The 27,263-nt window shown below is 36.1% G+C and overlaps 1 protein-coding gene across 1 annotated transcript in view; it reads right to left on the bottom strand.

Annotated features, from left to right (window-relative positions):
- The window catches only part of LOC149830055 (oxidoreductase/transition metal ion-binding protein (DUF3531)), a 47,171-nt gene that overhangs the window by 2,277 nt on the left and 17,631 nt on the right, over positions 1-27,263 (bottom strand). Inside the window, exons 5-6 of the mRNA XM_090016284.1 lie at positions 16,616-16,737; positions 16,414-16,485 (exon numbers count right to left, since the gene is read on the bottom strand). Coding sequence (XP_089872410.1) covers positions 16,414-16,485; positions 16,616-16,737 — 194 coding nt within the window. The remainder of the gene's footprint in view (positions 1-16,413; positions 16,486-16,615; positions 16,738-27,263) is intronic.

The raw sequence follows: 27,263 nt of genomic DNA, 5'->3' as shown, positions 1-27,263 counted from the left end.
CAAATCTGAATTTTATATGCATGATTAATTATGTTTTCATGCAAAATTGAATTTTATATGAATGTAGGAATGTTAAATTCCATGAATTAAATCATGTAGGATTTGGGTGTTTTCCCAAATTTGAATTTTATATGCATGATTAACTATGTTTTCATGCAAAACTAAATTTTAATGTAGGAATGTTCAATTCCAAGAATCAGATCATGTACATGTTTAGGATTTTGGGGTTTGCCGAAATCTGAATTTTTTATGCATGATTAATTATGTTTTCATGCTAAACTGAATTATGAATGTAGGAATGTTCAATTCCATGAATTAGATCATGTACATGTGTAAGATTTGGGGGTTTTCCTAAATCTGAATTTTATATGCATGATTAACTATTTTTTCATGCAAAACTGAATTTTATATGAATGTAGGAAAGTTAAATTTCATGAATTAGATCATGTACATGTGTAGGATTTGGGGGTTTTCCCAAATCTAAATTATACATGCATGGTTAAGGTGATTACATGCAAATCCGAAATCTTAATAAGTGTTGGAATAATGTTCTACATGTATACATGGGTTTCAATCATGTCTTCATGCATCTTATATGCATGCGAAATCATGGTTATGAAAATCTGAATTTTTGAAAGTGACTATAAAAATCAGTTTTACAAAGGTGTTTTGAGAAACCCAAAAATCGGTTTTTGTGGAAGAATTATATGCACTTTAATTCAGTTTAGGAACATATTGTGTGCCATGCTTATGGGCACCAAAAATCATATTTAAGGCACATGTTTGTGCGATGATTATGAACATTAAAATTCAGTTATGAATGTGCGTTGAGTGTCATGTTTATGAGCAACAAAAAACCAGATTTAAGGCACATGCTTGTGCCATGATTATGAACATTAAAATTCAGTTATAAATGTGCATTGAGTGTCATGCTTATAGGCATCAAAAATCAGATTCAAAGCATATGTGCGTGCTATGTTTATGAAGCATTTAATTTAAGTTATGAATGTGAATCGAGTGTCATGCTTACGAGCATAAAAAATCAGATTCAAAGCACATGTGTGTGCTATGTTTATGAAGCATTTAATTTCAATTAGGAATGCGAATTGAGTGTGATGCTTATGGGCACCAAAAATCAGATTAAAAGTACACGTGTGTGCTATGTTTATAAAGCATTTAATTTCAGTTATGAATGTGAATTAAGTGCCATGCTTGTGGGCACCAAGAATCAAATTTGTGGTAAGGTGATGTGTACCATCATTATGAGCACATAATTTCAGATTCAATACCTATGTGTGTACTATAAAATGTGCATAGAATTTTAGATTAAATATATGTTGTCATGATATTACATGTTTTCCATGATCTGAAGCATGAGATGATTGTTAAATTATGTATCGATATTTGTAATCTCATATATATTTATATTCATATCTATATAGATATATATACATATATATTATGTATATATGTATATATGTATATATGTATATATGTATATATATCTATATATATTTATATAAATATATATATATATATATATATATATATATATATTTATATAAATAAATATATATATATATATATATTTTCTTATTCACCCAAAAGGGTATTTCTGTAAATTCCTGTTTTACGCATATTCCATTTTGGAATATGCTTGTAACTTAGTTTTTTCCTTTTCTTTTTGCTTTTTCTTTTTTCCTTTTTCTTTTTTGCTTTTTTTGTTTTTTGTGCCACATAGGGAGGCTCCTCAAAGAGTCGTTGGGGAGCCTCCAACGGTCACATATGTGACCGTTGGGGGCTCCCAACGACTCTCTTGGGAGCCCCCCTATGTTGCTCCTTTTCTCTCTTATAAATAGGGGCTTCCCCCTCTTGTATTTCTCATGGCTTTGAGTCAAAGCCCAAGTGCTCAATAAAGTGATTCCAATATTTTTTATGCCTTTGTGCATTTGTGAGTTTTTGTGAGTTGTGCTTTTGTGCACAAGTGTTCTAAAGTGTTCTTATTGTGCATGTGTGCCGGGTTTATTATCAAGAATATTAAGGTCTTGATCTTAGTATCTTGTTTAGAGATACTTTTACATGGTATCAGAGCCTCGTTGAAGAAGGAGGATTGTGCATCTCTTTACTTTTGAAGTGCCTCGGAAAATGTGCCTTCAAGTTATTGAAGTTTTGAAGTGAATCATCTCCTTCGGGCAATATTTTAGAAGCATCTTTTGTCAAGAAAGGTTTGAAAATCATTTGAGGTACGCGTTATTTTCTATCCTCTTCCTTCTCTAATGGGTGAAAAAGACTCTCACTTCTCCCTTGGTTTTAAACTTAGTGGTTCGAACTACCATGTTTGGGCCGGCAATATGGAAGCCCATATCAAAGGGAAAGGTCTTTGGGGGTACGTTCAAGGTTCGATATTGGAACCCGAACCCAAACTTACAATCATAGAAAAGGGGGATATTAAGATTCTTGAAGGTGAAGATAGACAAAAGGCCCTTGAAGATTATTCCAAAAGGCATGATGAGTGGGAGATGAAGAACTTCAAAATCTTGTCTTGGATTTTTTCATCCGTAGAAACCAAGATCAACGCCAACATCATTAAGTTTAAAAAGGCCTCTGAAGCTTGGTTGTACCTTGAAAAAATGTATACTTTAAGGACTTATCTCACAAATATTACCTCCAAAAGAAGGCATTGACCCTTCAACAAAGCGATTTGTCTATTCGGGAATATTTTGCCGAACTATCATCTATTTGGGATGAGTTCGCTATGCTCGAACCAAAATGGAGCAGAGAAGCAATCGAGTTAAGACACAAACAACTAGAGGAAGATCGATTCTTCAATTTTCTAAATGGTCTTAGACCCGAATTTGAACAAATTCGGTCCTCTCTTTTATCCGCCTTCACATCTCCCTCTATTGAAGATGTTATCACTAAGCTAAGTGGTGAGGAAACCCGTATAGAGATTAGTAAAAATAATCCTAGCATCCTTGTTGCACCTTCTCAAAATGATTATGAAGCAGTTAATGTTGTGTCAAGACCTGGGAATAATATGAAGGCCTACAAACCTCCTCATTTCGAAAATCAAGGTCAAGGAGGAAATGACCGATATGGCAAAAGAGACTATAGCAAATTAACTTGTCATTTTTGTAAAGAACCCGGGCATATCAAACCCATTTGCCCCAAATGAAAGAAAATTCTTGCCGCGGCTATGGCATCCCAACCAGAGAAACGACCTTCTTCATCAAATGAGTCTCTTTCCCTTCAACAAATTGTGAATGCTCTTCAACCTCTTCTCAAAGGAGGCATTTCCGAAGCCGCTATGTCATCCTCCTCCTCTCTTGGTAAGACATCTTGGCTCCTAGATTCCGGTGCTTCATTTCACAGGACTCCAAGTTCTTGTTTTCTTTCTGATTTTTCTAAAAATTCTCTTCCATCTTTTGTCTCAACGGCGGATGGAACACCTCTTGAAATTAAAGGAATAGGCAATTTTGAAAAACAAGACTTCTTTATTCCAAAAATTCGTCTTATACCAAAACTAAACTTAAATTTACTCTCGGTTTCTCAACTCTCGAACTATGGTTGCGATATAAAATTCTCTTCTGATAAATGTTGGGTACAGGATCGCCAGTCCGGGAAGTTGATTGGGGAAGGCTCTAGGAGAGGAGACCTCTACTATGTTGATTTTCTCAAAATTCCCAAGAATCAATTTTGTAATGTTGCTCAAAACAAATATATTCATGTATGGCATAAGAGATTGGGTCATCCCAACATTGTTAAAATCTCTTATTTGCCTTTTATTAAGCATCTTTGTAATGAAAATTTTGTATGTAACGAATGTATTCTTGGGAAAATGAAGTCTTCCTTTTTCTCAAAGATCCATGTTTACAACAAAATTTTTTGAAATTATTCACTACGATGTATGGGGTCCGGCTCCAGTGATATCTAAAGGAGGTTTCTCATACTATGTTATCTTTGTGGATGATTACACTAGATTTAGTTGGATATATTTTCTTAAACATAAACATGAAGTTTTCTCAATTCAATGGAAGTTTAAAAATTCTTAGAACCGATTCGGGTGGCGAATATCTTTCCAATGAATTCAAAAGTTATCTTGAAAATCATGGTACTCTCTATCAAAAGTCTTGTCCTAAAACCCCACAACAAAATGGGTTGGCTGAACGAAAACATAGGCATATTATTGAAACAACACGAACTTTGCTCATTTCATAAAATATTCTGAAAAGACTCTGGGTTGAGGCAACCCTTACATCAGTCTATCTCATAAATAGACTCTCATCAAAAAACTTGAACAAGGTTTCCCCATTTGAAAAATTATACGAAAAAGAACCTGATTATAGCAGGTTAAGGGTTTTTGGATGTAAATGTTTTGTCCTTACTGATAAAAATGACAAACTCTCCCCCAAGGCCATTCCTTGTGCCTTTCTTGGTTATTCCGAAACTCAAAAAGGTTTTCGTTGTCATGATATTAAAAATGATAAACTATATGTTTCCAGAAATGTAAGCTTCTTGGAAAATATCAGTGGTTTCGAAAAATTTGAATTTAATGACGAGAATATAGACTATTTTTTTTTTGTTTGATCTATTGACTGAAGATGATGATACTAGTGATGATGAGTCAAATCAAAATGACTCAAGTAATAATGAAACCAATTTTGTGCCCCCAACGTTTCATCAACATGTCAATGAGGAACCGCATAGAGATCCCATAACCTACACTCATAGAGATAGGAATACTTTCAGAAGTGCCCTCGAAAGATATGATGATGCTAGTGGGACTACTCCTCAAAGTGAGGAAAACCTTCGTAGGACCGAAAGACAGAGAAAATCCCCCTCTAGGTTCATCTCATATGAGTCTTTTTCACCTAAATATAGAGTCTCTCTAAGCGCCATTCACTCTTACATAGAACCTAGAAACTTCGAGGAAGCACGAAAATGTTCGGAATGGATAGTCGCTATGGATAATGAACTTGAAGCTCTAAAGAGAGCAAAGACATGGGAATTTCAAGACCTCCCTAAAGATAAGAAAGCAATAGGGTGTAGATGGGTGTTTAAGGTTAAGACTAAGAGTGATGGGTCCCTCGAGAGATACAAGGTCTGTTTAGTTGCAAAAGGATATAGTCAAGAATATGGGATTGATTATGAAGAGACCTTTGCCCCGGTAGCTCGAATGGTTATCGTCCGATGTCTTATAACCGTTATTTCAATCAACAAATGGAACATCTATCAAATGGATGTTAAGAATGCTTTTTTGAACGAAGATCTAAACGAAGAAGTGTATATGGATGCTCCTCCTGGAATGGAGTCTCCTAAAGGAAAAGTGTTTCGCCTTCGAAAGGCACTTTATGGTATGAAACAAACCCCCAAGGCTTGGTATGATAGGTTTAACTCCGTAATGTTAGAAAATGGTTTTTCATCCTGTTTTACTGATACTGCTTTGTTTGTTAGAAAATCTAATGCAGGAATTGTTATTCTACTTCTATATGTGGATGACATGCTTATAACCGGAAGTGATTCTAAAGGGATTAAAAGCATAAAATCGATTTTAAAGGATAAGTTTGAAATGTCTGACTTGGGTTTTTTAACTTATTTCTTGGGTATTGAGGTTGCATACTCTCATAGAGGGTATTTTTTGTCTCAAACTAAGCTTGCATCTGAGATTATTGACATGTCAGGTATTACAGACGATAAAGTTTGTGAAACTCCTGCTATAGTAGGAGCTAAAATGAAGATTGATGATGGTGTTCTTCTCTCCGATCTTACTCCTTACAAACAACTTGTAGAATCGTTGATGTATCTGAGTATTACCAGACCAGATATCTCACATGCAGTGCATACGGCAAGTCAGTTTCAGCATGTACCAACTTCTATTCATATGAGTGTCGTCTTACGTGTTGTAAGATACCTAAAGCATACTCTTAATAAGGGAGTTTTTTTGTCATCCTCTTCTGAGTTAAAATTAATTGCTTATACTGACTCTGATTGGGGAGATGACCTAAATAACCGTCACTCCACCACTGGTTTTTGTGTATTCTTAGGTGATTCTTTAATTTCATGGAGATGTAAGAAACAACAACAAGTTTCTCTATCTTCGACTGAAGCTGAATATCGTGTCATGGCAACTACTACCATGGAAATTGTATGGATTCATCAGCTGCTTGAAGACATGGGGATCACTATTGAAGGGCCCACTAAGTTATGTTGTGATAACAAGAGTGCAATATACATTGCCAAAAATCATACTTTCCATGAGCGGACGAAGCACATTGAAATAGACTGTCACTATGTTCATGAAGCCTACTTAAAAGGAGTCATTGATCTACCTTATGTTACTTCAGAATATCAGTTGGCAGATTTTTTCACCAAAGCCTTATGTGCCCCAAGATTCAACTTTCTCCTTGGCAAACTCTCGGTCATCTTGCCCTAAGTTTGAGGGGGGATGTTAAATTATGTATCGATATTTGTAATCTCATATATATTTATATTCATATCTATATAGATATATATACATATATACTATGTATATATGTATATATATATATATTTATATAAATTTATATATATATATATATATTCTTATTCACCCAAAAAGGTATTTCTGTAAATTCCTGTTTTACGCATATTCCATTTTGGAATATGCTTGTAACTTAGCTTTTTCCTTTTCTTTTTGCTTTTTCTTTTTTCCTTTTTCTTTTTTGCTTTTTTTGTTTTTTTTGTGCCACATAGGGAGGCTCCTCAAAGAGTCGTTGGGGAGCCTCCAACGGTCACATATGTGACCGTTGGGGGCTCCCAACGACTCTCTTGGGAGCCCCCCTATGTTGCTCCTTTTCTCTCTTATAAATAGGGGCTTCCCCCTCTTGTATTTCTCATGGCTTTGAGTCAAAGCCCAAGTGCTCAATAAAGTGATTCCAATATTTTTTATGCCTTTGTGCATTTGTGAGTTTTTGTGAGTTGTGCTTTTGTGCACAAGTGTTCTAAAGTGTTCTTATTGTGCATGTGTGCCGGGTTTATTATCAAGAATATTAAGGTCTTGATCTTAGTATCTTGTTTGGAGATACTTTTACAATGATACACTATCAGGAGGTTGTCATGTGTTTTTTATGTTAAGCATGATGTATTTGCTGTCACGATATTGAATGTGCTCATAATAATGAAGCATGATGTGAGATGATATGCTATCACGAGATTGTAATGTGACTATGATGTTAATGTGGTCATGATATTGATCGTTTTCATGGCATGAAGCATGATATAACATGTTTATGTGGTGCTATAAGGCATAAAATGCACATATGCACTCATTGATGCTCATAAAAAGGAGTGGGTGGTTCAAGGAACCTATGTAGTGACATAGTGTACATAAGTATGTGTGGCATGTGTTTTATATTGTATTGTAAGGCATGGGAATGCATGCATGTATATGTGATTGCTTTTAAGGAGCAAGAGGTTGATGACAACCCCACGGCAGATGTCATAACCAGTATGCCTGGATACAAGATGCCTTCATATCATTCGTTAAGAAGAAATATTTTAGATGCTAATGCGAAAGAAGTTAAGGTACATTGTGATGAAATGAGGCAGTAATGGAGAGAGACTTGGTAATACCCGTGAATTTTATCAGATAAATAAACTTGAAATTTAGGTCGTTAAGCTGGTACGAGGTTATTTTTATTGTTTATTTGTATTTAGATCTCGGATATCCTGTTTGGATCTTCAATGTCAAATCCCTAATATTCTATTCGAATCGTAGATATTGGATCACAAATATATTATGTGGATATCTAACAGTAAATTTCAATCTCTTGTTTGGACCTCTGATTTCGGATCCTCAATATCCGGGTTAGAATTGATATTGGATCCTGGATGAATTGTAGGGATCCATGAATTTTAAAACGGGTCTTAAGAAAAACCCTAATTAGAATCCATAATAATTTATTTTGGAGCCATATTCATCTACTGAAGGTTTGGATCCAAATTACATCATTTGGATCCATAGTTTCAATCGTGTAATGAAGAGAAAATTTTTGGATCCAGGATCCATATCAATTGGAGGTCCATATATATATAATATCATACACATGTATTAGAAAAATAAAATAATAAATAATATAACAATAAAATATATTTGGATCCACAGTTGGATCCAACCTGCAGACCCACATCGCAAAGGTGGCGCAGGTCCAAACCCGCGGCTGGATCCCGGGTCTCGGGTCTGGATCCGGGGTCGCGCCCCTTGTTAAGAGTTCATTAAAGAAAAAAAATTAAGTTAAGAGGGCAGGGCCGCTACAGGGCCTGCCCGATAAAAAATTGTTAGACGCATGCCAAAAGATGGGGGTGGGGGATGCGCAGCCGCCGATGGCGAGGGGGGGGTAACTAAAAAGAAGTCGTCATTATGTATATATAGGACCCGACCCGATTTATATATTGGATCGGGTCCAGACCCAATCAATGTATAATGTAAATTAGCATGTTGTTAAGGGGTATTTCTGTACCCTAGTATTTTTTATACTCAACATATTAATAGAATGAAGGGCGCAGCCACAGAGGTCTGACGCACTTTCTCTGGAATCTCTCTCTCTCTCTTTCTCTTTCTCTCTCTCACGATGACAGGTCTGCGTAGAGATCAAGGACTCCCTTTTCACATGGTATCAGAGCAGCGTGACGTCTGGGAGTGAACAACTGTCTCGTTTTCATCCCATCAACGTGAAAGTCGACAGGAGCGTGGATCTAACCAAATCTGGGTGTGAAAAGCTTGATCTTGGTTTCACGATGACAGATTCTCTGCTTGAAAAGCTTGATCTCGGTTTCACGGTGACAGATTCACTGCTGTTTCGTGGGTTTTGAAACTATTTTTTGTTTCACGGTGACAGATTCTCTGTTGTTTCGTGGGTTCTGAAACTATTTTCTGTTGATTCAATACATTATTCTCTGCAATTTCGTGGGTTCTGAAACTATTCTCTGTTGATTCAATACATTATTCTCTGCTGTTTTGTGGGTTCTGAAACTATTTTCTGCTGATTTAATACATTATTCTCTGTTGTTTTCTCTTTCTGTTTGCTGAGTTCTATCACGTGAAATTGATCCAACACGTGAACTTGTTTTCTCTACTTTTCTGTTAGCCGAGACTTGCTTCTACCTATTTTCGATGAATTGAATTTTGATGATCAGACTGCTAATTCAACCATTCATGCTGATAACTCAAGCCCCAGCGTTGAGGTATATTACCCATGGTTAAATTCAGAACTCTTTTCCAATGGTAAAGTAGACTGTCCAGCAAATTGCAGTCAGAAGGAGACACACGAGGAATCAACCAATGAAACTCAAACGGAAGAGACTGTTACACATTACTTGGAGCCAACAAGGTATAAGGGTGTTATGTACACCCGGCGAGAGAAAGAGCCCTCATTCATTTCTTGTACAAGTACGGACCCATCTGATCCCGCTTCACAGATGATGGATATCAGAAGATCCTCACGGATTCGACATCCGCTTGACAGGTGCGTAAGTTATAAAAAAATTTCAGTGGATTTTCAGTTGTTCTTGACATCCATAAGTAAAGAGGATGAGCCCCTCATGTTCTATCAAGCTGCGAGCTCTAGAAGATGGGTAAAAGCAATGAATAAAGAAATGGAGGCCTTACATGAATGTGGGACATGGGAGATTGTACCTAGACCACTAAACAGAAATGTTGTTAGGTCAAAATGGGTGTACAAAATAAAGTATAAGCCAGATGGGAGCATCGAAAGGTACAAGGCTAGACTTGTAGCCAAGGGATTCACACAAGAGGAAGGACAAGACTTCGATGAAACTTTTAGTCCTGTAGTTAAAATGGGGACCATTCGCATTGTGTTGAGTCTAGCCATTAAACATGGATGGACATCGAGCCAGCTGGATGTAAAAAATGCATTTCTGCACGGGGATTTAAAAGAGGAGGTCTACATGGAACAACCCACTGGATATGCAGAACGAGACGCCAAAAAATGTATGCAAGTTAAAGAGAGCACTCTATGGTTTGAAACAAGCTTCTCGTTCCTGGTTTGACAGCTTTTCTCTAGAGATACAAAGGCATGGCTTCTCACGGTCCCTTCTAGATCACTCATTATTTATTCACAATGAACAAGGTGTCACTACTCTTCTATTGATATATGTAGATGACATCATCATCACAGGGAACTGTAAAAGTCACATTGAGCGGGTGAAGAAGTTATTAAATCAGAGATTTAAGATGAAAGATTTGGGAGAGCTGCGATATTTTCTTGGGGTAGAAGTTGATAAAAGAAGTGATACACTCACCCTAACTCAACACAAATATACGTTGGACATTCTCAGCAGAGCGGGCATGACAGATTGTAAGCCGTTAACAACTCCAAGTGTCATCCATCAGAAACTGAGTTCAAAGGAAGGGGATATATATGGAGATCCCACTAAGTATCGCAGCTTAGTTGGCATATTGCAATACCTGACTTTTACTAGACCTGATATAGTATACTCGGTTAATCAGTTTATGCATGAACCTCGTATGTCACATATGGAAGCAGTCAAACGTATACTTCGTTACCTAAAGGGTACAGTTGGTGATGGGCTGGTATACAAGAAAAGAGAATTAGATCCAGGCGGGGGCCATGAGATCGTCATTTATGTTGATGCTGATTGGGCGGGTGATCCAGATGAACGGCGATCAATATCCGGTTATTGCAGCTTCATTGGACCAAACTTGGTATCCTGGAGCAGTAGAAAACAAAAAGTGGTTGCTAGGTCAAGCACTGAGGCTAAATACAGATCGATGGTTGTTGCCACGGCTGAGGCTACACGGATAAGACATCTCCTGACAGAAATGGGAGAACTGATTGCTCGGTCACTGCTACTGTGTGACAATCAAAGTGTCAGCAACATGTCCTTCAATCCCATCCACCATAGTCGAGCAAAGCATATTGAAATAGATCAACATTTTATTAGAAAAAAGGTTGAAGATAAAGAGATTCAGCCCATGTATGTGTCGACTGAAGAACAAGTTGCTGACATTCTTACTAAAGGGTTGACAAAGGACAGATTTTGGTTTCTGAAAGGCAAGTTGTTCATGGTTCAGGACCATGCACAACTTGAGGGAGGCTGAAAAGAAGTCGTCATTATGTATATGCAGGACCCGACCCGATTTATATATTGGATCGGGTCCAAACCCAATCAATGTATAATGTAAATTAGCATGTTGTTAAGGGGTATTTTTGTACCCTAGTATTTTTTATACTCAACATATTAATAGAATGAAGGGCGCAGCCACAGAGGTCTGACGCACTCTCTCTCTCTCTCTCTCTCTCTCTCTCTCTCTCTCTCTCTCATGGTGACAGGTCTGCGTAGAGATCAAGGACTCCCTTTTCACAGTAACGACCTCCTCCCTTTTCGGGAGGCCACCCTCCTATAAAAGCACGCACGCTCCTCTCTCTTCCTCCCACTCTCCTCTTCCTCTCACGCTCTCTCTGTTTCCCCAACTTCCTCCCTCACTCATTACCTTCCTCCTCTCTCTGTCGCACGACTTGAGGAAGAACGCATGACGGCAGGGGAACTCGGCAATGGAGGTACCGAAGCCCGGGACCTCTCCTCTTGCGGCGGCAGCCACCATCACGCCGAAAGAGGTAGGATTTTCTGTTGTTTTCCTTGTTTGGTATGTCATGGTTCGAGCATGTTGTGTCGGTGGCCAAAAATCACTAACGGAAAAAGGGGATTTTGGGCGTATGGTGCCGAAAATCCCAAATCGATTGAGTTGGGGATTTTGGATACCTAAAAGAGGGATTCAATCGAGCTAATGCCTGCCATGTTGAAATATTATGTGTAAGCCAATAATACGATAGATGACACTGTGTGTTAACTCGATGCTAGGTTTAGATTAATCGTGTGTTTTAGTCTGTGGTAATCTGTGTTGAAACCCCTTAATTGGGTATAACTGCATAGTTCGTTTGATATCATTTTTCTGTTTCAATGTACCTGTGAGCAAGACCATATAACAGTAACATTCGGGTGTACTAAGTCTTTGGAAATAATCAAAGGATAGAAAAAAAAAGGATTTGAATCCGGGCCGGCAAGAGAAGGGAATCTAGCATGTATCTTCATTTGTATTTCTGTAGGTCTGGTGGGTTATTTTTTTTGTATCAGTTTCTCTAACAGAAACAGTTTGTGTTACTATATGCCTTGTAGATTCGACTTTTACATGCTCTAGCTTTGGATGCAATGTTAGCTCTACTAATTACTAATTTGTATGCTTAACAAGGAAGTTCGGTCATGGTATTGTCTCAGTTCTGATAGGGTAGGGGTGAGTGTTGCTATTAATATTAGGGGTTGAACTGGCATCGTTCTATACATAGTGACTTATACAGACTGCTCCTGACAGAAAAGTCATAGGTTATCATATTATACTTTATGCTGTGAAAAAAAAAGGATTAGTCATTGGCATAGCTTGTCTGCGATATTCAAATATAGATATATATTTATATATACCTCTGCATACTGAATTCTGCTAATAAAAGGAAATTTACTTCGAAATGATTACCTGTGGGGCATATTGTGGTTATTCGTTGCTAATTAGTTTCGATGTATAATTTGCTGCAAGCTCTGCATTTGGAATACTCAGACTATACCATGTTCTAATTAGTTTCTATGCCTAGATTACTGCAAGTTCTGAATTTGAAATACTCAAACTATGGTAATGTTTTGATCGGTCCATACTTAATTTATTGATTGCTGATTTGGTTTCTATGTTTACATTATCACAAAATCTGAATTTGAAATATTGATCATGCCTGCGATGTTCTTACCTGTTAAGCTGCTGCATATTCTCTTATGACTGTTAAGCAGCAGATGCTTTAATGCTCAATGCTTATTAAGTTGTATATCATCTAAAACCTATTAGTAGGTTGTGGCAATTTACTATTGAAATATATATATATATATAATGAAGAATGATGATCCGGTAACTTGTTGTGGACATATGAGGGTCAAGTCAGTGTGTTGAGGGTCATGCATGGACCATTGAAATTATAATGTGAATTCACGTGAAAATGAGAATATAATTAAGTTGCCCGACTGGTTTAAAGGTACTGGAGCTTGTGTGCTTGACTGGTTTAAAGGTATCGGGGCTTGTGTACTTGACTGGTTTAAAGGTATCGGAGCACTCTGAGTGGGTTTGTGTAATCAATATGAAAAGAAAATCGGAACGTGTATGCCTTGGTAAAATAACTAAGGTTGGGGACCTACTACTATGATAGTAGTTTGGGGAAATGCCCCTGTACTTTGGGTAATTTAAAGAAATAAAAGATTAACCCACTCAGATTCGGGCTTACCTTGGAGAGGGTAGGTGGTACAAAACTCTGGGGACATGTTTAACTGTTTCGAGCGAAAATGATTCGTTGGTTCCGAGTCCTCGGAGTTGAGAGACCCAGACTACCAATGTGTCTTAGGTGGTAGCTCTTTGTTCTTCTGCAGAAGTTAGGGATGCATCATGTTTTGGTTTGTGTCTTTGGGAGGTTCTCTCGGTCACTGACCGCTCTCTTAGGATTTACAGTTTCGGTTAGAACGTTCGGGTTAATAAAACATTCATGAGTAATAAACCCCCGAATGTTCTTTTCCGTTACGGATGATTTGGCCCGCGTGTACCCGTGGGATAATTAAAGATAAACATTTGAATTAGATCATCTTAGATATCACATCTGAGTAGGTAGTGATAGATTTATAATTTTATACATATACAGTTATTTGTGACATGTGAATATTTAATTTCAGCATGCAATGAAATTTGTGTCTATGTGATATTTAAATTTTGCTAACGATATTACTTGCTAGTTAGCTTCTTATAAATTATTGACTGTCGTGGCATAGATCTTTACTTTTTCTTTGTATATGTTGAAAATTACACACGACACCCACCTCACATACTTGACACATGATATACCTGCAAGAAAAATTACAGTAATTCCTACTTAGACAGTTGTAGTCTAATTCCTATAAATTTACCATTTTTCAAGTGAAGAGTAGTGTTTATGAGCGACTGCGGGATGAGGCTTCGATCGAGATTTTGGATTTACTGTTCCCGGGACAGCTTGAGTTCATTTTTAGAACATGTCATTAAAACTTTGATGTTATTATTCATTGATAATGAAATGAAATAAATATGATGGCTTGCTCTCCACTATAATGTTCCGGAATGTTTAACCTTATAGTATTACTTGTTTTCGTTGTTATAAAAGAAAATCCTCAAAATTTGGGTTAAAATTTCAGGGCATTACAGACTGAGTGCAGCATCATGGCAGATAGGTAGACAGATAGAAAGTTAAAGACCTTGATAAATTTTCTTGTATATTGCTCCAAAGGAATCAATTGATTTATCTGATACACCCAAAACATCAGATGTATTGCTTAGAGTTTTTTATCAGGTTTTTGTAGAGGTTGAACCTCAAAATATTTTGCAATTCATTATTGATAACGAAGCAAATTATAAGACAATAGGTAAATAATTGGCAAAAAAAATTGGGTCATTCTTTTGAATTTTGTGTGCGGCCCATTGTATAAACCAAAAATTGTTAAATTTATTTATAATCATGCATGAGTTTTGAGCCTAATGATAAAATACACTAGTGGTTCTGAGTTGATTCGTAGTGCAATTACTAGATTTGCTACGAATTTTTTGACACAACAAAGTTTAGTAAAGAATAAAGCTACAATGAAAAAAATGTTTTCATCATACGAGTGGAATGCATATCCTCGTGTATACAAAAGAAAGCCTAGAGAAATTGTAGATATTGTATTCAGAAGTGAATTCTGAGATTAATGTGTGAAGTTGAGAATAACTATACCTTTGGTGAAGGTACTTTGATTGGTTGACGTGAAGACGGACCAGCTATGGGTTATCTCTATGAGGCCATGGATAAGGCAGCAAAAGAGGTCATTAGAGATAATTTGAAGGCGAAAAAAAAAATCACATACCTATATGGAACATTACTAATCATAGGTGGACAGGGCAACTTAATCAACATCTTCACGCTGCAACATACTATTTAAATCATGCATTTAGATATTCCCTTACTTTTAAAATAGATAGGGAAGTCAACAAGGGACTTTTTGGATTGCATTGAAAGGCTGAACACTGATTATAGCATTCAAGATCAAATTCATAAGGAAATGGAAACTTATGATAATGCATTGAGAGACTTGCAGCAGTGCGAAACCGTGCCATAATGCATCCAGGTAATTTATTTTGTCTATTTCAATTTGTTATTTAGTTATGATGTTTCGTATGATTGTATATACGTTATTGTCTTATAATTGATTTCTCATTTTCTTGATTTTTTTCAGACTAGTGCGCCAGGTTTGAAAGTGATGTTCCAAATCTGAAAGCTTTTGTCATTCGAATTCTAAGCCAAACATGTAGCGCAAGTAGATGCAAGAGAAACTAGAGTGCCTTTGAGCAAATTCATACCAAAAGAAGAAACAGATTGGAGCACAAAAGGCTCAATGACCTTGTATTTTTGTATGTCACTCCTTGGTTTGGTGAAAATGCAAGAAGCAACAAAAGGTGTCCCTTTCATCAACCGAAGCTAAGTATAGAGCGATGGAAACAACTACTTCAGGGGTCTTATGTTTGAAGCAGATACTTAAGGACATAGAGTATACATAGCTCAACTCTCAAAACGATATTGTGATAACAAGACTACTATTTACATTGCCAATACATCGAGATGGACCATCATTATGTTCGCGAAGAGTATTTGAGAGGAATAATATCTCTTCGATTTGTCTCTTCGGAGTACCAGTTGGCTGATTTCTTCATCAAGACACTACCCTCTCCAAGATTTCATTTTCTCTTAGGCAAACTTTTGGTGTTGACATTATAAGTTTGAGGGGGGTGTTAAACTATGTTGTGTGTGTGTATATATATTATTTATTTTATTGTATATATGTATATATATATATATATATTATATAGAATGTATTTAGGATTTATTGTAAATATTTTTTCCTTTTTTTATATTTAGGAGGGTTGTTTGGTCATTTTGACCAAACTAACTGTTGGGAGCTCCCAACAGCTAGTTTTCTAGCCATTGGGAGCTCCCAATGGCTAGTAGGGGTCTCTCTCTTTCCCCTACTTCTTGTATATACATGGGACTTAATTCCCTTTTTTGAGAATGCATTCTTTGTGCAGTAGTGAGACATAAACAAAATAATAATTTTATTATTTGTGTGTTCTCTATTGCTTTTGTGGCTTGTGCTCTCTTTGTCGTAGTGGCTAGTGTTTGTGTATTGCCCCTAAGTGGCTGTTTATGCACATTTTCCCTTAGTGGCTGAATGCTATTATCCCCTTGAAGATCTACTTCATTAGAGTTAACTAGCAGGGTAAAGCATATATAGACATTTGAGGCTTACTCTGAACTGATATTTGTCAATGCATTTATCAACACATCCAATAGCAGTGGCTCAGTTGTGCCGATATCCACCCTGTTAAAGAATTCAGCACAAAGATCAGCATGAATCATATCCAGCAACTTAAATATATAGCTTAAGATGGGTACAAATCACCAGACAAAAATGAAGCCAATGAAGGTGCTATCAGAACAAGAGGATATACCATATTCGTGCTAAATTTTCTTGAATCTCAAGGTCCCCAATGTTATAGAATGTAGTTGGTGTTACATTTGCTCCTTGAATAGCATCATATGTAGGCCTTTTATCAAGTGGTGATTGTGACAGCTGCCAATGATATCACAGACAATCAGGGAGGGGAAAAAAAAGAGCCCCAAAGAATAGCCCTTCAGAAAAGTACCATTCCTCTCAGAGAAATACCATTTAGAAGAATATAGAAGAATCATCCAAAAGCAAAGGAAAACCCAGGCATTAAAAACCTATTAAATCCACATCAAGATATCAACCTTAACACAGAGAAAATAAATGAAGCACTAATTGTCTGGAAGATATTAATTTAATAGCAGCACATGGAATCACATCATGCACTCAATAGAGAAAAGGAAATCAGTAGCAGTAACATGATTAAATGCTATGAAGCAAACGCAGCTTCCTTATGCATCAGAATAAGCAGATGAAACTCAGGTCTCAAGACAATGATAGTGATCAAATGCATCTGACTGGAAAAAGAAGAAGTTACACAACAAATTGCTTCTATAGTGACAACAGACATGTATTAACCCAGTCTAACATATCTCCTTTCAATTATATTTCCAGACTCATTACCATCCAAGACCTTTTAGTATCAACTATGAATGTAATAAAAATGCTTAAGATACTTTGCAGTAAGAGACATCTGTTACAGAAGAATGGATTTCATGTCCCTTCATGGCGATCTCTTTCTGGTCTTAAGTCTGAACAAAACAAATGCTCATTGTGTTGAATGCAGTGTAATATGCTTTAGAATGTAAGGGCTGTAGATATTTATATTCCTTGCTTCATGTCAGCACATATGCAGCTTCACTGCTGAACGCATTTGGTTTTTTGTTAATATTTGCACATGTTATGGTGCTCACACGGTGTTTTCTAGAAAAAGGCACAGGTGCCGGCATTGGACACTCTGTTAGATGGTTAGGAATCAGAATACACACAACTGCATATTAGAGAGAGAGAGAGAGAGGCGTTGGCAAACACTGGCAATTATACCAAAAGTGTTTGCTCCTAACAATTTTTGAAATCCTATGTTGATGCTTTACATTAAGTGTCGTCATTAGGATAACTTTGTAGCTTGCAAAAAGATTTAAGCTAAGCAAAAAGATTTTACACTATATATTAGCAATACATAGAAAACAAAAGATTTTTTTCACAAACGGTTATACTTTTAATAGAACTGCTAAAACACCCTTATATATAACAATATAGGATTTGAAATAATGGCAGGAGCAAAAGCAAGATTATGGATAAGTAAATGCCAGCCAATTGTTTTTGCAAAAAAGGTCCACTTCAGTTCTTCCGACTAGCAACCACATATCTAGTAAACCATTAAAACAGTGTTGTAAGTATCGTAGTATATTGTATGATAAGTATCATGTCTATGGGGCTTTTCGATACAATACACACTTGTATATCGATACGGGTGTGTATTGTATGATACACCTCTACTGTAATGAAGTACTAGTGCAAATAACAATGACACAAAATGACTACAATGAATGCACTACTACAAAAAACAAGTCACTAATGGGCAAAATACAATAAGCTACAAAGGGCTAGGCACCAAACGCACACAATGTGAGAAAGAGAGCTTGAAAAAATAGTATATTGAAATGCTCATAAAAGCATTGAAAAAAGATGGGGACAAGAGCCCCTATTTATACACTTTATGGGACCAAAGGGGAGCCCCATAGAATCGTTGGGAGTTCTCCAACTGTCATATTTGTGACCGTTAGGGAGGGTCCCAACGACTCTATGGTTGGACCCTTTTGCCCCTTCACAAATAAAAAAAAGAAAAATAAATAAAATAAAAATAAAAAATATAAATATGTCTCTAGTGGATATGTCTATTGACATAAATAAAAAAAAGGCTAAATTGCCCCTAATAGGCATTACAAAAGGTAACAAAGAAATAGTATATATATATATATATATATTTTAACACCCTCCCTCAAACTGATGGTGTGATCATTGATAGTTTGCTTAGAAGAAAAAAAAACGAGGAGATGGTAAAGCTTTGATAAAGAAATCCGTAAGCTGGTATTCTAAAGTGACATATGGAAGTTCAATAGTGTCACGTAAAAACTCATCTCGAACATAATGACAATTCATCTCAATGTGCTTTGTTCGTTCAAGAAATATATGATTTCTAGCAATGTAGATGACACTTTTGTTGTCGCAACATAGCTTCAAGGGAATAAAAATAAGAACTCCCATGTTTTTTAACAAACTTCTTAACCAAACGAGTTCAATTGTAGTGGTGCCCATTGCCCTATACTCGGCTTCTGTAGAAGATAGAGAAACCTTTTGATGCTTCTTACATATCTAAGAGATTAATGACTCTTCAAAAAAAACACAATAACCTGTGGTAGAAATACGATCATTGGGGTTTCTGTCCCAATCAGAGTCAGTATAAGAAATTAAATTTAGAGATGAAGAAGATGATAAGAATAGTCATTTTGTTATAGTGTTCTTCAGATAACTGATAATTTGCATGACGACTGTCGTGTGAATAGTAGTAGGAGCATTCTAGAACTGACTTGCACTGTGTACAGCATGAGCAATGCCTGACCTGGTAATAGACAAATACGTTAGAGATCCGATTAATTGACGATAAGGAGTGGGATCTTCTAAATAAGGTTCATCATTAACTCTCATCTTAGCATTGATTACTTCTAAAGTCTCCACTTTTTTTTCGTTAGTTAAGCTAGACTTAGCAATAATATCTTATGCAAGCTTGATTTAAGAAAGAACATATCTCCGAGGAGAATATGCAACTTCAATCCCTAAAAAATATCTCAGAAATCTAAGGTCAAACATATCAAAATTGTATTTAAGAATGTTTTTAATAGACTCAATGTCCCTTTTATCATTCCCAGTGATGATCATATCAACATACAAAAGTAAGATAGTTATGTGATCCCTTGCGTTCTTAAGAAAGAGAGCAGTATCAGTATAACAAGCAAATCCGCTATCAAGAACAACATTACTGAAGCAGTCATATCAAGCTTTTGGATCTTGCTTAAGACCATAAAGAACTTTATTAAGCTTAAGTGTTTTTCCTTTTTCAATTTCAAGACCCGATGGAGGATCCATATAGACTTCTTCACAAAGATCTTTATTTAAAAATGCATTCTTGACATCTACTTCATAGATAGGGCATTGCTTGATTAATGCTAAGGTTATTAGAGTTCTAACACTTGTCATTCTTGCAACCGGAGCAAATGTTACTTCGTAAGCAATTCAATATTCTTGTGTATATCCCTTAGCGACTAACCTAGCCTTATACCTTTCTAATGATCCATCACTTTTAGTCTTTACTTTATAGACCCGCCTATACCAATAGCCTTTTTTCCTAAAGGGATAGTTACAATTTTTCAAGTGTCGGCCTTATTGAGTGCTTCTAATTTTAGGTGCATGGCATCTATCCGATGAGAGTATTACTTAGCTTCTTTAAAGTTGGAAAGCTCATGATAAAAATGGATTATCATTATAGAAGATGTATAATTTGGGAAAAGGAGTCATGATACAAATTTTTGAGGTCTAATGCTCCTAGAAAATCATCGAGGTAAGGATTGCTCAACTTGATCATTTAAAAAGAGATTTTGTGAGTATATGTCAAAAACATTTTGATGCTCATTTCCCTCACGCCAAGTATATACATGAATATCATTAGGATTCACACTGGCTATCACAAAGATTCTCATTATCACAAATTGTATCATTAGATTTTTCAGAGTAATCTCTAGGAAGTAAGTCAAATAAAAAAAATAATCATCTTCCTTAGGTTTTTTATTTTCAAATCCATTTTGATCTTCAAGAAAAGTCACATTTCTTAAAACATAAAGTTGTTGTTTTTAACAACATAACAATTATATCCTTTTTTATTTTCACCATAACCAATAAAAGCACATCCAAGGACCTTTGGTGAGGGTTTGTCTTGTCCTTGAAAGAGAACAAATCATTTTCAACCAAAGATTCTTAATCTTTTGAAATTTAAAGATATTTTAAACAATTTTTTCAAAGGGGGAAACATTTTTTAAAGATGAGGATGCATCCTATTTATAGGATATGTTGCGGAAAAAAAGGCTTCCACCCAAAAAAAATTGAACATTTTTAGAGATGGGAAGAGTTCTTGTAGTTTCAATAAGATGTTTATGCTTTTTTTCGGCAAGACCATTTTGTTGTGGAGTTTTGGGACAAGATCTTTGATGAATAATGTCATTTTATTTAAGAAAAATTTAAAATTCTTTTGACATGTATTTCCCTCCAGAGTCGGATCTAAAGATAATTATATTATGTTGAAATTAATTTTTAATAAGAATAAAGAATTCTTTAAAAGTAGAAAAAACATCGGATTTGTTTTTGAGAAAGTAAACTCAAGTATATCTAGTGAAATCATCAATAAAGACAACATAATATGAATAAACAACCTTTAGATATGATGGGTGTCGGTCCCCCATACATCCGAATATACCAATTCAAAAGGTCTTTTTGAAATAAAGTTACTATATGAAAAAGGGAGAGAATGTATATTCCCAAGGATGCAATCATTGCATGTAAATTCCTTTTCATTACAAAATTTCTCAAAAAGTAAAAAGAGATACATCTTAGAGAGACTAAGATGACTAAGTCTTTTGTGCCAAGTGGCCATATCTTTTGTTTGAACATGATTACAAAAAGACTTAGATGGTAATGACAAAAAGTCCATATAGTATAGGTCTCATTTTCTATGGCCTTGCCCAATCCGCTTCCCGGACTGGAGATCCGACACCGCAATTTAAAGATGGAAAAGAGACACTACCAACCAAAATCGGGTATTTGAGAAACCGAAAAAGGATTAAAGTAAGTTTTGGAATAATTCTAATTTTTGGAACAAAGATTTTTTTGTTATTACCTAAAGTTGTTTCAAGAGTTCCTATTCCCTTAATATCCAAAGATGTACCATTGGCCGTATAAACAAAAGATTTAAAGGAATTAGTGCTTGGTTTTTTTAAAAGTGATACATTTAAAATTATATGAAATGAAACACCCGAATAAAGAATCCAAGACATACCGGGAGTTGATGAAGTGTGGCACCGAAAGTAGAAGGTGTGGAAGAGTTGTTCCTCACAAATTGTTGAAATGCTTCCGCAAGTTGTGCAATGGAGTCTTTGATATCTCCATCTATTTTTTTATCTTCATTTGAGTTCTCTCCAATGGAAGTCACTTTTCTCTTAGGACAATCGGGTCTAAGATACCCTGCTTCATTACAATGATGACACACAATTTTTCTTCCACCACCATTGTTATTTTTTTAAAAATGAGAAGGCTTATATGTTCTCATATTACTACTCGGTTTAGATACCGCATGTACTTCATCAATATCCCTTTTAGAGCCAAAGCATGTTTCTTCTTGGCATAGGTCAACAAGAATTTCACTAAGAGAAGTTGAAGCCCTATGAATTAGGGATCCTTGTAGTTGTTTAAATTCGGGCCTAAGCCCATGAATAAATTGAAAGAATCTTTCTCTCTCCATTTATTCTTGCCTCATAACAATAGCACTTCCTTTCCATTGGGATTCAAGGAGAGCAAGTTCATCCCATAGAGGAGATAGAGTGTTATAGGAGTCTCTAATACTCATATCTCCTTACTTGGTTGATCTCACCTTTTCTTGCAAAAAAAATTATCTAGCAAGATCTCTTTGAGTACATATACCATTCATGAAGAACCATGCTTCATTTATCTTCTTGGATTTGGCTAAGTTAGCATAAATTTTGCATGATTACTTTCCCAATCTTCAACTTTGAATTGGTATTGATCAATGGCCTTTGCCTTTTCTTCTTCATTCAAGGTTTTTTCCTCATTTCCTTCTTTCTTGGTGAGCTTTAGTTGAGGTTCTGGAATCGTACCACATACAAATCCCCAAAGTTTCTTACCTTTGAGATTGTTTTTCATAGCGACCGCTGACATCCTATAGTTAGTCCCGTTCAATTTGAATAAGAGATCAATCTTTGCATCCTTTTTGGCCATCATGAAAGAGAGGAAGAAAAGAGGATAACAATGAGTGTGTAAAATAAAAGCACACAAAAATAAATGAAAGCCCCAAGAATGCACAGTCACCTAGGGGCTCTGATACCATGTAATGAAGTACTAATGCAAATAACAATGTCACAAAGTGACTACAATGAATGCACTAGTACAAAAAACAAAAGACACTAATGGGCAAAATACAATAAGCAACAAAGGGCTAGGCAGCAAACACACACAATGTGAGAAAGAGAGAGAGCTTGAAAAAATAATATATTGAAATGCTCATAAAAGCATTGAAAAAAGATGGGGGACAAGAGCCCCTATTTATACACTTTATGGGACCAAAAAGAGCCCCATAGAGTCGTTGGGAGCTCCCTCACTGTCACATTTGCAACAGTTGGGGAAGGTCCCAACGACTCTATGGTTGGACCCCTTTGCCCCTTCACAAATAAAAAAATAAAATAAAAATAAAAAAGGTAAAAATGTCCCTAGTGGACAATACAAAAGGTAACAAAGAAATAGTATATATATATATGATATTCATATATATATATATATGCATATATATACATATATTTTAACACTACATCTTACGATATGCCCCTGTATCTTACGATACACTCGGATACAGGGTGTATCTTAAGATACGCTATAAATGCAGTTTATGTGTACTCATTTCAATTTTTTTTCAAAAACATATAAGACCCCTTGGGCCTAGTTCATATTCACCCCTAAAGAGCTTAAGAATGATTTAGGAAGATTTTTTGCGAAAAAACGAAGAGAAGGATGATGATGATACTCATGATCGATGTTATCTATTTTATTTTTATTTAAATTTTAAATAAATTTGTCTATATAAAATTTTGAAGTATTAACAAAAAAATTTATGATTTTTTTTATATAAACAAACATTGTTATGAATGTTGTGACTTATTAGCTTGTATTCATTATTTAATATTCATATTATTTCATAGTTTGCATTTTTCTTGTGAGATATGCATGCCATTTATAGCATATTATCTTGATTATTGAATCTTCGATGTCTTATGCATGTCATTCATTGCACATAAATGCTTTGATATGTGATATTATAGTATTATCTTATGTTATTCATCATTGTTTTTTGTGTAATGATTTTTTTTAGATTTTTCCTTATTTTTTGGAGTTTTTAATTTTTATTTAAAACATATGATTTGTTATGATATGTATCTTATTTTGAGTCTATCTGATACGAGTTATGCAAACTTTTTACAACCTTGGTCTTATGCAGCTCATAGAGACATAAATGTTTCATATGTGATTTTATAGTTGTATTTTGTGCATATCATCAGTTTCATTTGTTATGATTTTTTAAAATTTTTGCTAACTTTTTCTGATTTTTCTTGATTTTTTGTGAAAATTTTGGAAATTTTTTAATTAAAAAATACGATTTTTTACAATATGCTGAGCTACATATCTAACTTTGGACCCGACCCATATGGGTAACGATATGCTACTTACAACCTTGCATTAAACTTCAAATCTATGTCACACAACTCCAGTTTAATCTCCTTATAGGGAACAACCCAACCTTTGATCAAGAGGATAAGCAACAACTCAAAAACAAAAGGAGAAAAAGTGGAGAAATCTTCTTTATTCCTTACATCTTTCACTCTTTCTCATGGAAATTACATTCACAATGCATATATATAGTGTTGAGGTTTGGCCCTCTTTATTAGGGTCTTAACACTAAGCACAAACTTCCATAGTTATGACACACTAAAGATATTCATCACTCCATATACCTACTACATGATAGAATTTCATTTGTACCTGCATTAAGAGAGAAAAGAGAGGGAGAGGGAGAGAAAGAGAGAGAGACGAGAAGAGAAATCCAAAAGGGGGCAACTGCGGCTGTCACGATTTGTGTATATCAGAAATCGTGACCTAATGCTTTGTATAAATACACTTAAGTGTACACAGTGGGTCGGGTCGGGTCTAGTGAAATATCCGAACCCAGATAAAAAAAACACACTTAAAATTATACACTTATACATAAATGGAATGGACCTGAAACACTATACACCTTTTTCACCCCCCCTCAAGTTGATCATGGTTATGGACCATGCACAACTTGCCTTTGAGTGTCCAAAAACGATCCTTTGTTAACCCTTTCGTAAACAGGTCCGCAACTTGTTTTTCAGTATTGACGAACTCAGGCTCAATCACTTTTTCTTCAACTTTCTGTCTCACAAAGTGTGTTGGTCAATCTCAATGTGCTTAGCACGACTGTGGTGTACTGGATTGAATGACATGTTAATAGCACTTTGGTTGTCACATAGCAAGGTAGTGTGGGAGATCTTTTCTCCTACTTCAGTCAGTAGATGTCTGATCCATGTGACTTCGGCAGTAGCAGCAGCCATAGATCTATACTCAGTCTCCGTACTTGATCTGGCGATAGCTTTTTGTTTTCTACTGCTCCAAGAGACTAAATTTCTTCCAATGAAGACACAATATCCTGATGTAGACCTTCGTTCATCAAGATCTCCAGCCCAGTCTGCATCACAATATACAGTAAGCCCATGCTCATCTTTGCCATATGACTATGGTGAGTATGTCAATCCATCCCCAATAGTCCCTTTCACATATTTAAGGATCCTCTTAACAGCTTCCATATGTCCAGTACGTGGCGCATGCATAAATTGAGATACTTGATTGACTGCATAAACAATATCAGGTCTAGTGAAGGTGAGATATTGTAACATTCCTATTATGCTTCGATACCTGGTGGGATCTGTTAAATATGTATATGTAAATGAATATATTTCTGTACTGTATTGTACCACTTGTACAGTATACTGTACTGTATTGTACTACTGTACTGTATTGTACAGCATACTGTACTGTATTGTACTATTGTACTGTATTGTACTGTATTGTACAGCATACTGTACTGTATTGTACTATTGTACTGTATTGTACCACTCGTACAACATATAAATATCAATGGAAAGGGGAGAAGACATTATTGCCGCCCAACATTTTTTTTTCTCTCTTCCCTCTTACCTCTCTCTCTATCTCTTGCTACGATAGTAAGGTGACTCCCACATCTGATTTCTCACATGGTATCAGAGCCAAGGGCGTGGTAATCACGATCATCTGGAAGGCTCCTAAGGACCTTGACGTGCGTTTTTGGGCGTTCTCAAGGAAAGTGTTTTTTTTTTTCATCTTTTCTCTGTTGTTTCTCCGTTGAATCACTATATTTCGACGTCGTTTCTTCATTTCCTCATATCGTGCATCTTTTCCTTCTTACATATTTTGTTATCCCCAATTTTATCAACCCTAATTTCTGTTTTCCCCAAATTTGGGAACCCTCATTTCTCAAAAGTGCCTCTTTTCTCAAACTTCTTGTGATTTCTTATCTATTTCTTGCAATATAGTTGATAAATCGTACATTCTGCACGATTAACTAAAAAAAAAATCGTGATTTCCAAAACTCAAAAATTTCTGTCCGTACGGTTCTGTCCGTACAACCTACGAATTTATGTCGTGCTGTTTGATTCATCTTTGATCTTCTTCCTTATGGATTCTAAAATCAGCTCCGGATTTCTTTCTCAACTTGTTTCTCACAAATTAACTCATGATAACTACTTACTTTGGAAACGCCAAATTCTGCCGTTTATCCGAAGTCATGGTCTTTCCGGGCATCTGGATGGGGGATCACCCGCCCCACCTATGACTATTACGCAAGAGGTAACTGGTAATGATGGGAAGGTGAGTTGCATTGCTATTCCAAATCCTGCGTATGATGTTTGGTTTCAGAAGGACCAATCTGTGGTTGCCTATTTGACTGCCACGTTATTTGATCGTATATTACAAACTATCTCTGACCATTTTACTGCTGCAGAACTATGGAGACATCTTGCTCACTCTTATTCACAGGTTTCTGAATCACGTGCACTTCAACTGAAATGGCAGTTCCAATCTATGCGAAAGGGAACTAAGATCATTACTGAATTTTTAGGGGATATCAAAATTATCATTGATCAGTTGGCCGCTATTGGATATCCTGTTTCTGACAGAGATGTTGTTCAGCAGGTATTGGGAAGCCTTGGGCCCCAATATCGTATGTTTTGCACTGCATTACAGGTTGCCTCTACACTTCCATGCTTTGAGGATTTACAGGCCAAACTCCTACAGTATGAAGTTAGTTTGACTCAAGATCATCTTATTGATGATCCTCATCCTGTCATGTTTACATCTGGGTCTACCTCATTTCGTCCACCTGCTGCTCATATGGGCCGTGGAGGACTCCTTCCTACTCCTACTGCTCCACCTGCCACTAGAGGTACCCGTGTCCCTACTTGCTTCCATTGCAACAAGCGTGGCCATGTGAAAGCAGATTGTTGGCACAACCCACAGAATCGCAACAAGGCAGGGAGGCCAGGACCAAGAGCTGGACAGATGAATGTTAGACAGTTTCAGGGGCAGCCGCAGGGAAATTTTCGAGCACATCAGGGTACTCATCAGGGACAGAGTGCAGGGTTGCCACATGATGTGCAACAAATTCTGATGACTGCATTTAACAACATGAATTTGCGTCAGAATGA

This window comes from Nuphar pumila, chromosome 8, assembly GCF_984573655.1.
Source record: "Nuphar pumila chromosome 8, dmNupPumi1.hap1.1, whole genome shotgun sequence".
NCBI classification, from domain to species: Eukaryota; Viridiplantae; Streptophyta; class Magnoliopsida; order Nymphaeales; family Nymphaeaceae; genus Nuphar; species Nuphar pumila.
The sequence above is the reverse complement of the archived record's forward strand: the minus strand, read 5'-3'. Positions and strand labels throughout refer to the sequence as shown.